This window comes from Poecilia formosa, unplaced genomic scaffold, assembly GCF_000485575.1.
Source record: "Poecilia formosa unplaced genomic scaffold, Poecilia_formosa-5.1.2 Scaffold72, whole genome shotgun sequence".
Taxonomy (NCBI): domain Eukaryota; kingdom Metazoa; phylum Chordata; class Actinopteri; order Cyprinodontiformes; family Poeciliidae; genus Poecilia; species Poecilia formosa.
In genome coordinates this window covers 2,148,975-2,162,775 of record NW_006800011.1, presented here as the reverse complement: position 1 = coordinate 2,162,775, position 13,801 = coordinate 2,148,975, and the positions used below count along the sequence as shown (strand labels likewise).

Genomic DNA, 13,801 nt, shown 5'->3' with positions numbered 1-13,801 from the left:
TCCTTCCTTCCTTCCTTCCTTCCTTCCTTCCTTCCTTCCTTCCTTCCTAAACTGAATAAATCAATAAACTATATTTTTATTTTCCGTTGTTTCTGGTATCGGTCTCGTTTATCGATCCAAACCGTCTGTAATCGGCTCGTTTGATCCACTTTCTCTGAAAAATTAATTTCCTTTCTGATCTGAAACTTTTAAAACGTCGCTGTTCTCATGATTAATGGATCGCCCTCGGCACGTGCGGCTGAAACTTTTACAGCCCGTCTGCAGGAGGAAGAGGAGGAGAGCGTGTGTGTGTGTGTGTCTGTGTGTGTGTGCATAGTTGAGGGAGAGTTGCGTGTTGAGTGGGTGGGTCAGCCCGACACTGCAGCTCGCTCTCCTCCCGGCTCAGTGGGAACATCATGAGTCTGTGGGTCGTCCAGGGGAGCGGCCCGCTTTCTGGGAACTGAGATCAGGCGTCCGACCCGGCAATGCCATGCTGGCTCAGAGGAGCGGGCTGCGGGATGCGGAGAAGAGCGCCGGAGGCTGCTGCTCCTTCTCCTCCTCCTCCTCCTGCCCCTGGGCTCGGCTGGCCGGCGCGGACGGCTGCCTGTCGGAGCCGTACTGCCTCTGGTTCCAGCTGCTGGCCCGCGCCTACTGGGGCGACGTGGAGCTGGGCGTCTCCGTCCCGAACCGCGGCGCGTCCTGGAAGAGCCGCGTCCGGTGCTGGGTAAGGAGAGCATCCTCAGAGAACCCGTTTAAAGCGTCTTTGTTGTGCTGCCTGAGGAATTTGGCGTGCGTCATCCTGCGCTCCGGCAGCTGGGTCGTCCCGTTTCACTGACCGACATCTTTTGTAACGCGAGTGTGTTTGTGTGTGTTTGGATCAGGTTTCGTTTGTTGTTGTTGGCCCCTCCGCAGGGCTCAGAGTGACACCTTCTGCTTCCCGTCGGGGGAAAATTTCCTGCTGCGCATATTAAACAGGGTTTGAAATTACAGCTGGAACAATTAATCGTGATTAATCGACTAATTAATTTGTAATAAATTATACAATATAATAGTGATTTAGAACCGTCTTTAGTTCCGGTTCTGCTGGAAAAGTTTGAAAACTTAGAGCCAGTTCTCATTCAGTTTCTGATAAACTCAGAGTCAAAAGATAATCCCACTCTAATTTAATCCAACTCCTAGTCCTGTTTGCATAAAGCAGGAAACAGCCTGTAAATCTTCCTTCCTTCCTTCCTTCCTCACTCACTCACTCACTCACTCACTCACTCACTCACTCACTCACTCACTCACTCACTCACTCACTCACTCACTCACTCACTCACTCCCTTCCTTCCTTTCTCCCTTCCTTCCTTCCTTCCTTCCCTCCTTCCTTCCTGCCTGCCTGCCTTCCTTCCTTCCTTCCTTCCTTTCCTCCACGTCTTTCTTCCATTTTCTACCCAGACGTTTCTTCAGATTTGTTGTGAGACTGACTGCTGCAGGAGATTCTTCCAGCTCATAAACTTGGACTAAACTGGTCAGAGTTACTGGAAAGACAGATGGAGCTCCTGGAAGAGTGGTCCAGTCAAAGTCACAAAGACTCTCAAATTTATACTTACTGAATCTGAGCTAAAAACTGGTAATATAATTGCTGCTTTCCTCTCATCTATCGCATAAACTCCTAGTAAAAAGTGAAAAAGTTAATGGGGGATAAATGAATAATTTAGTGTTTTTGCAGTGATGTATTTAATCCAAACTTTCTTTAAATTTTAACCAGAGGAGTTTCTCTCCTCCGGCTCAGCTCCTCTGGTTCGAACCTCTTCCTCCCTCCTCTTCATCAGCCTGACATGCAGAACAGTGGCGGCGAAGTTAGCATTAGCGGCTAACGCACATCCAGTGCTGATGATGGATGTGACGGGGCTCATATTCGCTTTTAGAGACTGAAAGTAACAGAAAATCTCCTGCTGATGTGTTGGGAGAAGAAACAAAAAGCCCAACATGGATTTGTTTGTTTTTCTGCTTTTTGTCGCTTCTCAGAATCTGGTGAGAATATTGGAAATTAAAGCTTAATGAAGCAGCTGCAATAAGCAATAAATCAATTAATTGCATGATTTATCATTTTTCCTTTTTCTTTCTCTCTAAAAACTGGACCATAAAAGTCTTCAGTCTGGTTCATTGGTCTTAACCTGCTTCTTTATTTTGAAGGACGATTTTTGTTTTTGTTTATAATTAATTTTATTCGTTGTTTCTGTTGTTTTGTTTGTTTATGTTTGAATATTTTGTTCCAGTTCCAGTGGAAATCTTAATTAGAGGTTTATTGCGCTTTATTATTATGCCATTATCATTATATTACTTGAAAATGGTCTCAAAACAACAATATTATCATTTATCGCAATAACTTCTGGGACAATTTATCACCTATCTAATTTATTATTGTAACATTGTAACAAACTTTTCTGGATGATAAATTGTCCCAGAAATTATTGCGATAAACAATAATATTGTTGTTTTGAGACCATTTTCAGGTGATATATTGGTAAAGGATCAAAATCAATGAACTTTTAACACTGGAACTGGAAGATATTTTAAATATCCAAAATAAATAAACAAAACAACTAATAAAATGGATAGTAAGCAAAATCGTCCTTCAAAAATTTGGCTAGTTGACCAAATCGCCAAACTGAAAACTTTTGTCGTCCATTTTTTAGTAGAAAGAAAGAAACAATCATGCAAATGGAAATGATGAAGCCCAAATGCATCAATGTATCTGCAACAAAACGGAAAATAATCACAGTTGACTTTTTAAGAGTTTCTCCAAGTTTACTGAAGACTTTTTAAAAATTCAGCTGTCCTGTTTTTATGCGGCGTTATTCCCCCTGCCTGCATGTTGGACGTTTAATTTAAAACATGTTAAATTTTCCTCTGTGGAAGAGGGAAGTGTTCGTGACGTCAGCTCAGCTGTAGCTGCTGTGTGGGACCGACTCGGCCCAAACTTTCTGCACGTGTTTTGTTATGTAGGCAGTTCTTACGCAAGAGACCTGCAGCCGAGCCTCAGGCTAGCTGTTTTTTCCTCCTTTTGTCCGCTACAGTGGGAATGCAGAAGATAAAGTCTGTCATCATGAAAACACGCAGAAAATTGAGCAATAACTGAAGCCATATGAGTGCAGGTCAGACGGCGACGTTTCCCCCGGCTTTACTCAACATTTCACAGCTTTAAAACAAACTCTGGAGCTTTATTTTACAGAAACTCGTGAAGTAGGGAACTTATCCAAGTGTTGAGAGTGTATTTTATACCTTCATCAGGTTGTTTATGAGCTCAACAATGAGGTAAAGGCGAAAACAACCATTTAATGTGACGTAGGAACGCTTCAGCTTTACATAACGTCTTGATTGTGCAATAATTAGAGAGTTTTGACATTTTGATTTCTATTTTACTTTAATAGAATATAAGAGTCATAAATCAGTTTATTTTTCTTGTTTTGCTGCTGTGAGTGGAAGAAGAGGTGGAGGCGACGTCACACTGTGTGAGAGAGAGGAGCTGCTGCAAAACAGGATTTTGCTTTTATTTTAAAACAACAAACTTATTCAGGTTTACATTTCTGTCACCAATAAGTCGGACAATTACAGTTTGCCAGCAGCAGCTTATTAGGATTTAAAGTGATAGAGACCCTAGAAATGCTCGTTCTGAAAGGATTTTGTGCAAAATGTGTAACGAACATGTTTCATTTCGCCCACAGATCAATTCTATTAACCTTTAACCCTTTCACTTCTGTGTTTTCAGGCGAAGCAGAAGGATGGGCGGGATCAGAGCGAGACGTCGGCCACAGTTACGCCCGGGGCCGACGAGGAGCCGTTCTCCTGGCCGGGGCCCAAGACGCTGCGCCTGCGGCGAACGTCGCAGGGCTTCGGCTTCACGCTGCGCCACTTCATCGTTTACCCGCCGGAGTCCGCCGTCCACAACTCCCTGAAGGTAACGCCGAGTTTAAAGCACTGATGATGTCTGCTTACCCACTGAGGAGGTATTTGGTCCGCGGCTCAAACCAACGGTTGTTTTCTAGGAATATTTTTCAGAATTTAAAACCGTAAAAATATTCCTGAAACCATAAAGAAAGGAGACGAATGTTAAATTTGCAGATTAAAAACAGTAACGGTTCAGCGCAGCACCTGACGGGACTGAGTTAATAAAAATCTGAGTTTTATCTGCAGAAATGAAGAAATTATACTGTGCAGCTGTTCGGTTTCCTTTGATAAGGAAGTGTTTTCATTTTCTTACCCTGAATTCCCATTGCAGCGTTTTTCCTTTTAATATCTGAATAGAGTCAAACCTCCATGCATTTTATTTGGGTTTCATGTCATAAACTAACAGAAAGTTAGTGTGAATATTTACATATGTATATTTGGAATAATGAATCTTAAAAGTGCGGTGTGCTTTTATATTCAGCCCCTTTGAGATGTTTATATCAATTTATCACATCTAGACATAAAAATAATCTCTCATTCATCTTTTCAAAGCAGCTTACCTGAATCTAAAAACTTTGACTGGACCATTTTGAATACATTGCTGCAGAAAAGCATCATAGCAGCATAATGCTGCCACTACCACCTCAGGGATGATCTGTTAAGAGGAGAAAATTGCGATCTGGAATGAAAATAATGCTGTTTTCAAATTATTTTTAGACGCCTTTCTCTCTAATATCCAAAAATAAAATTCAGAGGGAATCAGAAGAAGAATCAGCATTCTTCTTTGTCTGATTCTTCTGAGTCTTCTTTCTCTGATTTTTGTCTGGTTCTTCTGTTTCTTTATTATCTGATTCTCTTTTGTCTTATTATTCTGATTCTTTTGTTTCTTCTGCTTTTTCTTTATTTGACTCTTCTGATATTTTTCCTCTGATTCCTTTTAATCTGATTCTTTTTCGTCTGATGCTTTGTCTGAATTTTATTCTTGGTCTGATTCTTCTGAATTTTTGGTTTGATTTTTTTTTCTTCTTCCTCTGATTCTTTATTTTCCCTATGGTTCCTTTTCTTCCCTTTCTTCAGAATAAGACTAAATCAAATTCATTAAAGTTGGCTGAAGCTGTGCTGTAGTCTTTGTATTCCACTCTTCAGGATAATATAACCTTCAGTATTAATTTATGTAGAGAAACTTTACACATCCAAGCTGTGAATCCAAGCCTTAAAGAAAAGTCCAAACGCTGCTTCCTGACCTCCATCGCTCTGTTTTGGCGGGAAGCCGCTTTAATCCGCTCTCTGCCGTTCATTCTGGCTGAAGGCTAACTGCGGCTAAAGGGGCTTTTGGAAAATGCTGAGCGCGGCGGCGTTGCTGGTCGGCTTTCTTATCATAGTATTAGTTTTGTGAGTGATAATTCAGGATAAGTTGGGTTTACTTTCCTCTGAAGTGTATTTGGTTAACCTCCTCTTTGTGCACAGAAGGATTTCCAACAAAGTTAGCGTAGCGCCTTCTGTTTATAGCTGTTGGCTTTGGTTCTGCATGCTAAAGGAGAAGCTGGTCGGATGTTCAGACGTTTGTGTAATCAGAGAAACGCTGGACAGTTTCTCCCAGAGGTTTGCTTGAATATTTTAGTCCGTCTTGGGACATTTTCGTTTCTTTGTGATCCTCCAGAAGATCAGTCAGAGCTGACAGTGAAGTCAGTCTGTTGTTCTCGGAGCATCGATGGGGGATTTTCACGCAGCTCTAAACCAGAGGATCGTTTCTGGCTTGGTCACTTTAAACCAGCACATCTTTCCCGGATCAGTTGATTAGTGGAGAGTAAACAAACTGGTGGATTTTAATTAATTTGAAGGCCCTGACCAGATCAGGAGCTGGTGATTTAATCCTTCCTTAAGGATGCTGGGGTTTGCCTAAAGAGTTTCAGCCTTGAAATGCGACTCTGAGAGGGAAATTAAGGCTTTATGTGTTGACTGGAAGGAAAGCAAAAAACATGCCAAGATTTGGCCTTTTAATCCTAAACTACCCCAACATGTTGTTTTGTTTTCCCTCCCTCATTAAATGATTAATCAGATTAATCGTGATTATTTATATAATTGTCAACTATTAATTGATTAATCATTAACTGGAATATACAGACTCAAACAATGCTAATTAATCAAAAAACAACGCACTCAAATCAGTTATTAAGCCGAAACTGTATGTAATATACATTAATTTTGCATTTTATATTTAAAAATCTTCTTTATCTGTAAATATTTTCCACCCAGAACTCTTCAAATGGCAAAGTTTTACCTTCACCTGGTTTGAATTATGTAAATAAAATCTGTTTAAGCACCTTTTTCTGTTCAACTGTTAATCTTAAAAAGTAATTAAATAAATTAGCCTTACACTGTATTAATGCTAAGTCAAGCAGGAAGGGGGCTCAGCTTTTCATAAGCTGTTATTAGCATTTTTTATTATTTACTTATTATAATTTATTTGGATTTTTTTATGCATTTCTAATGTTGTATAAAATCGCCTTAGTAAAACTGGTTAAATGGAAAAAATTGTAGAATGTGCCAATTTTTAAAAATCCGATTGTCAGATTGGGTTGCTAGGTAACGGGGCTGGGCTTCTCTGGGGTTGTTAGGTAACGGGGCTGAACTTCTCTGGGGTTGCTAGGTAACGGGGCTGGGCTTCTCTGGGGTTGCTAGGTAACAGGGCATTGCCAGTTGAACATAACTCAACATTCTGGAAGTTTTTGAAACCAAACCGCCAAAAAACATGAACTTATTTCAAACATCGGCCGATACCGACTGATGTTAACTGGACGTTAAGCAGTTCATTCCTACTTAACTTCCATCAAAGTACCTTCTAAATTACTGGGAATTAGTGTAAAGGAACAATGTAATTTCCATAAACTAATGACCAACAGTTTCAATCAACCATCTGACAGGATTTCCTCTCTGTTTGCTTTGCAGGATGACGAAAACGGCAGTCGAGGTGAGTCCAGAACAAAACTTGTCTGTTTGTTTTCTGCCTCCATCTGTGACGTTTGCTGTGAGACCCCAGGTGCTTCACTGAGGAAAACACAGCAAACCATTTAATCTCATCTCTGCTTGTTGCTCCAGTAAATGGGAGCTGAATCATTATTGACCGCTTGTTGCTCTGATGTATTGCTTCACATATGAGCAGAAACTGATCCAGAGAAAGCTGTTTTTGTTGCAGCTTTATTTCAATTCCACTGATTTAAAAAAGCCGTAATGGTTGTTTTCCTTGTTAAAAGACACACATCACAGCTGTGGCTGTCTCTTATGTACGGAAGAACATTAAGGCAGCCAAAAAAAAAAAGGAAATTCTGAGAAAAAAAAGTTCAAGTTTTGAGAAAAAAAAGTCAGACTACTGAAAAAACAAGTCAGAACTCTGGGGTAAAAGTCGGAATTTGAATCAAAATGGTCACAATTGTGAGAAAAAGTAGAAATTTTGAGAAAGTAAGCTAAAATTCTAATAAAAAATTTGAAATTCTGAGAAAGTAAACCAAAAGTCCAAGAAAGAAAGTCAAAATTTTCAGACATGAGTTTGAGATTTGAGGAAAAAAGTCAGAATTCTGAAATTAAAGTAATATTTTTATTAGTGGCACTAATCCTCTTCCGTACATATAGTAACTGTGAAGTAGCAATGCAGTTCACGGTCTTTGCTCCGGCGCGGCCGCCCTGGCAGCCCGAACTCTGATCCTGGCGCGGCCTCGGCATTCCTCGGAGCATCCGGCTCGTCGTCTTTCCAGTCGTTCGGTATGCGGCTCACGTCTGCGGCCCAGCAGCACCGCTCTGCTGCTCTTCAGCAGAAACCTTCAAACAGCCACATCACTCTCATCCACATGTACACACACAGCCGCAAATCTTGCCTCCATGTGCGCCTGCGGTCGTCTGCAGAAACTTTGAATGTTCCCCGTTCCTGAGTTGCTTATCTGGGATTCTTGGAGTGTTTCAAAATAAAAGCTAACATCGGTTATTTCTTGGAAATAGCTGCACAGAGAGGAAGATAATCCATCTTTAGCTTTTTGTTTGTCTTGGAAAGCTTCCAGAGCCCCGTCTGGGGGAGGAAGTCGGGTGTTTCAGCAGTTGTTGAGTCACCAGTAGGCAGCGAAAGTGTAAAAAAAAATCCTGGAAGTGAAAGGAGGGTCAGTGGAGCATCTGACCTCAATGTTCTCAAACGGGAATTAGAGAGATTCCTGTAAGTGTCCCTCATCCTCCCTGTGAGCCTGTGGTGTCACGTTCCTCCTCTCACCCTTCACCAACAAAATTAACTCCTCCATGTTCTCCCTTCCCTCCCGTTGTGTGATTTCTCCCTGGACGGGAACGTTTCTGAGCGTCCTGGGAGAGATTTGGGTCATTTTCAACCTGCTGACAGCTCTGTACCGCCGCAGGGTTTCAGAAACTAACTTCAGGAATGTCGGGAATTCCTGCAAAAAGTCGATAGTTAAGTAGATAAACACTTCATATGTTGCAACATGTGTAGCTGAAACCTGATATTTACATACATGGTTTAACTTTTCTGTCTGACTTTAGGGGTTTATTCGCACCAGCCGTGTTTAGTCCGCTTTAATCCAACTCCAGTTTGTCTGCCTGGAAAGTCCAGTTCGTTTGGACTCTAACCAAAAACGTGAACTCTGGTCCACCTACAAACCTCAGTATTAGTCTGGTTAAAGTGAACTCTGATGCAGTTCGAATGCACATGTGAATGCCAAATGGATCAGAGACCACTTCAAAAGCAGGAGCTGGTCTAAAGTGCAAGGCATTTTGGGTAAAAACAGCCGAAACAAATGCGCATGTAAATGTTAAATGAAAAATTACTTGTGGACTTTAATCAACGACAGAAGAGAAATCCTACAACAGCTAAATTTTGACGTTACGCCTTTGTTTACATTTTGTGAAGCAGGAAGTTGCAGTCATTGTCTTTTTCTGATGTTTTCAGTTGTTTCCTTCTGTGGTTCTTGCTGCAGCGCCCCCACAGGCGATGAGGGGAATAGCTTTTTCAAAAGATTTTGTTCGTTTTTGCAGCGTGAAAACGAACCACAGCAGCTGAAAATGTAACAAATGTTGCAACTTTGGTCCCAAATTGGACCGGGTCTGAAGGACTATCAGCTGGGAAAACAGCCTCAGTCAGACCAAACCTTTTCCGTTTTAGGTCAGCTACAATAATGAATGAGAGGTTTGCTTTTCCTTCCACAAATTTCTAACAATATTTTGCTGGAATTTTGACCCATTCCTCCTAAGTATTGCATCTGGGTTGCATTTGCCTGACTTGTTTGTTCCATTGGTGTCCAAGCTTTAACTTCCTGGCTGATGTGTTGAGATTATCCGTGTTTTCTTGTCTGCCCTGTGAGGCGCATCAGTCTCTCCTGCAGCAGAACACAAACCATTTTAGCCATTTTTAACCTTTGATATTTAATCCACAGTGAAGAACGTCGTCATGACTTTGATTTCAGTGGTTTCTCTTGTTGATACGCACGTTGTTGTGGCTGTGGTTCCTATGTGACGACTGCGGCTGCAATCGGTCCAAAACATTCATAACGTCAACGAAAAGCTATGGGAAGTGACATCAAAACGCGGACGGATAATACAAGCCATGTGCCTGGAGGTTTTAGCGTTCAGGTCAGCACAGCAGGTGGGGGTCGGCTGACCGCTTGGTGTTGCCGCTGGACGCTCTTCAGTCCTCCAGAAAGAACAAAACGCACAAACAAGCTTCAGTTCTTTAAACTCTATGAAAACCAAGCTGGAGTTTCTGAGTTTATTTGCTTTCACAGCAGTTGTGTACATACCAAGAGGCTGCTATCCTAAATCTAAATTTCTGCCGTTTTCCCTCTGACTGCTCCAGTCCTGTTGTGTGTTTTAACAAGCTGTTGAAGGGTAAAATCCCAAATTTCTTTTTTCTTTTCTGCAATGCTTGTTAAACCGCACAGCAAGAGGAGCAACACACAAAAATTCCCCATCTGTTAAAATATTTGCTTTTCTTTCAACATGAGTCTCTTCCCAACTTTATTTCCTCACTTTTCTCTCCTTTTTGTTTTTGCTTGGATTTCAATTTGTTCCCATAAAGGCTGCGGAGGGAATGCGAGGCAGCACAAGCAAACAGGATTCCTGTTTTCTCCAGTGAGCCTTTTCAAACACTCCTCGCTTTTCTCCTCTTCCCTTGTTATCCAGTTTCTTCATACCAGTATTTGTCTGTTTGGGCTTTCTGGATGTGAACAGCGACTCCACACAATCATCCTGGATGGAAATGTAGAGTAGGGCTGAAACGATTAATCAAATTCATCGTGATTAATCGATTATTGAAATAACTGTCAACTAATTTAGTAACTGATTAATAGATTTTAAAAAGGCTCTGCTGCAAGAACAACATATTTTGAGCACTAATTAAGCAAAAAAAATTTACATTTTGCATATAAGGTAAATAAAAATAAGTTGTCTGTAAATATTTTCTACCCAGAACTCCTCAGCTCACATAGTTCTAGTTTCACCCTGTAGAAGTTGTTTATTTGCTTCTTTGTATGTTTTTGTATAAAATAAGATTTAGTGGTTAAATGACAAATTTGCAGAATGTGCCGATTTTTAAAAATCCGATTAATCGTCACACTAATCGATTAATCGATAACTGAAATAACAATTAGTTGCAGCCTTGATGTAGATTTGTAACTACACTTAACAGTTATGATTGTGGACAGTGGGAGGAAGCCGGAGTACCCAGAGAGCACCCATCTATTCAGTGGAGTACAGGTGTAAAGGTGAACAAAATTTACTATTTGGTACGTCTTTGGTGTTTTAGAAATAAAAATTTATTAAAAGTGTGCTTTTTTCACTTCAGTCAGTTCTAAACAGATTTTTTTTATTTCCAGTAGAAATTGTCATTTATTATATTCTAAAATTTAAAAATAAATTTAGGAATTGACGAGATTTTTTTTGGATTTGTATAAGAAAATATGGTAGGACATTTCACTTGCTGTTTTTCCAAGATGAAATAAGATGATCTTGGATCTTATTAATTTGATGTGAATTAATTGTAATTTTATTGAATTTAGCAGATTAGTGCAACATAATGAAACTACTTTAAGTGTTGTTATATATATATAAAAGGCAGCCATCTTGGATTTCAAGGTCAGGTTTGGTGAAAAACCATTTTTCTCACTCAAAATCCTGAAATCAGTGCTTCTTCCTGTTAATTCAGTCATCTAATGATAATCTGATCTTAGTTTTTGTGTGGTCACTCATTCTGTCACGTTGTTAAAACAAACCAAGAAGCTGGCACTCAATTATTCCTAACAGTTTTGAAAATTGATTTGAGTTTTGCACATTGACTCCTTCACATTCTTCTTTCCTTTTATTGGCTCTCTAGCTCTGCTAGGTGCAGTTGGATAATCTTTTCCAGGGAATGTTTAGCTTATTTTCAGTTTTCCTGGAAATAGATTGGGCATTTGAGACTGAAATTAAAGCAACAAGCTCCAGATGTTTGTCACTTGTTCCCCTGCTTGAACCTAATCTCCCTTGTTTTGTTGTTTGCCTCATTTAGCAAAGAGAAAACAAATCATTGGACATATTTTAGCTGCATGTATCAGTGGGATGTTAATTTCTTCCACCCTAGTGGGTTTTGGTATGTGTAATTCATCTGAAAAAAGTGATGGAAAGAACTCTCCCACCTTCCTGTTCTGGTGGGAAAACACCAGGCATGTATGTGTTTTACTGTGTTTTGAAGAGAGTGTGTGTGAGGACAGATGTAGCAGCGTCGTCAGTTTGAGGCTTTAACACGAATATTTAAAGTTAGACACACGATTACAAACAGTTTGGGTAACAGTTTTACAACCAGGTGAGGTTTGATTCCTTGGCAGAGTTTGGGTTTAATCAAATTCTAGTTTGTTGGCTAGAAGATCTGGTTTGTTTGCGTAATCGAACTCTGATGTGGACAAAAAAACAAACTCTAGTCCGCCTATAAACCAAGGTCTCGGTTTGGTGCGGTTTGAATTCATATGTAAAGTCCAAGCGGGCCAGAGACCGCCCCAAAAGCAGGAAGTGGACTAAAACGCTGGGCATTCTGGGTAAATACAAGCAAAACAAATGTGTTAGCAGGAGGGATGGCTCGTAGTCTTTTATCACAATCCCACAGCTGCTAAAATCTGACGCTACTCCGTTTTGTTTACATTTTGTGAAGAAGGAAGCTGTGTCAGTGTGTTCTTGTGTCATTGACGTCACCAGTTCTTGGCGCAGCGCCACCACAGGTGAAGAGGGGAAACTGTTTTTTGAAAGGTTTGGTTCATTTGACCCAGTGCAGTGAGAAAGGAAACCGCACCAGCTGAAAATGTAACAAATGTTTGGTCCCCAATGGAACCAAATGTGAAAACAGGCTCTTCTTAGCAGGTGTTTTTCTGAATTTAATGGATATTTTCGTGAAATTTTGTCAATTTGCTAGGTACTTTAAATGGGGACGTATTATGCTAAATTCACATTTTGCATGTTTTCATACTTCCAATTGAGTCACCAGTGTTTCTAAAAGCAGCCAAGGGCTCTAAAAACTAAACTTTTTATTACCTGGGCCAAAATTGTCAGCTGAAAAATACAAGTTTTAAAAACTAACAATACCAAAAAGTGTTTGTTTTTTTTGGTCACCTGATCAACAATAAACTAAACACAACATATTTTAATTAAACAAATAAAGAAATTCAATATTTTTTAGATCCCGACTTTGAATAATTTTTGCATGTTTTCCTTGTTAAATGAAATGTAAGCAGTTTGCTTATTGTTTTGAACTTCATTAAAGAAAATATTAAAGAAAAAATATTTTTGTCTGTTGTCAGTAATAAAAAAAACAAACTCTTAGTCCGTCTTCACTAAAACATTTTCTGTATTTAGATAAGTTTTAATGTAGGAATTAAAAGCAGATTTGGGTGCACCAGTGTGTTTTTCAGAGTACAAATCAATGAGTAGATGAGGTTTTAGTTACCATGACAACAGGAGGAAACCAGGAAGCTTGGAAAAGATGATCACTTTGTGTTGCATGTAATGTTTTTGTATGTAGATTTTAATTTAAAAGTCGTCGTTTTGTCCTAATTTATTTAATTTATTATTGAATTGTGGTCGTGGGGCCATACAAAATCACTGCAGTGAGCCGCAAATGGCCCACGCACCTCACTTTGAACACCCTCGTTTACAGAGTTCAGTATTTAGAGGTGTTTGACCATGTTTGATGGAACAGTTCAGTGGTTTTTGAGGGAAATTTGAGTTTTATTTTCATGTGAAGTGTACTTGTGCTTTGACCTTCCCACACTAAAGACGGCGCGTTGGTTGCCAGGATTTTACGCTTCCCGTCATCAGGTTTCTCCTGTGGATCCGACCTGCTGCAGATAATCATCTAAACATAAACAAAGGCCTTCTCCTCTGGGCTGGAAGGCCGCAGCACATGTGCGGCGCGTCGTGTTTGTTCGTACATCTGCATGTGGTTGCAGCAGCTTGTAAACATGAGAGCGCTAATGCTAATGTGGAAGCGGGCCGTGTTTTTACGCCGAGGTTAACGCAGGGATTTGGCAGCAGACCCAACTCTCTGTAGAATAATATTATCTAACCCAGAACAACATGGGAGCGGCGGGCCGGCCCACATAGCCGGGGCCCAGCGGGGCCCGGCAGGGCGGCGGGGCCGGCTGCCAAACCAGAGACCAGCGCTAACTGGGAGCTGCTACCTGCAGACAGGAGGCCAGTTAGAGTCAGGCTGAAGGTCATCCATCTGCTCATCCATCTGTTCATCCATCTGTTCATCCATCCATCTGCTCATCCAACTGTTCATCCATCCATCTGTTCATCCATCCATCTGCTCATCCAACTGTTCATCCAACTGTTCATCCATCCATCTGCTCATCCATCCAACTGCTCATCCATC

General features: G+C 40.6%; 1 protein-coding gene across 5 annotated transcripts in view; it reads left to right on the top strand.

The window, feature by feature from the left end:
* The window catches only part of arhgap21a (Rho GTPase activating protein 21a), an 81,100-nt gene that overhangs the window by 35,586 nt on the left and 31,713 nt on the right, over positions 1 to 13,801 (top strand). For 2 of the 5 annotated variants that reach the window (XM_007555732.2, XM_007555733.2), the window contains 2 exons: positions 3,734 to 3,922; positions 6,862 to 6,883. In XM_007555732.2, coding sequence (XP_007555794.1) covers positions 3,734 to 3,922; positions 6,862 to 6,883 — 211 coding nt within the window. Of the gene's footprint in view, positions 1 to 328; positions 704 to 3,733; positions 3,923 to 6,861; positions 6,884 to 13,801 lie in introns of those variants that run through there. The other 3 variants (XM_016673267.1, XM_016673268.1, XM_016673266.1) reach the window with 3 other exon arrangements.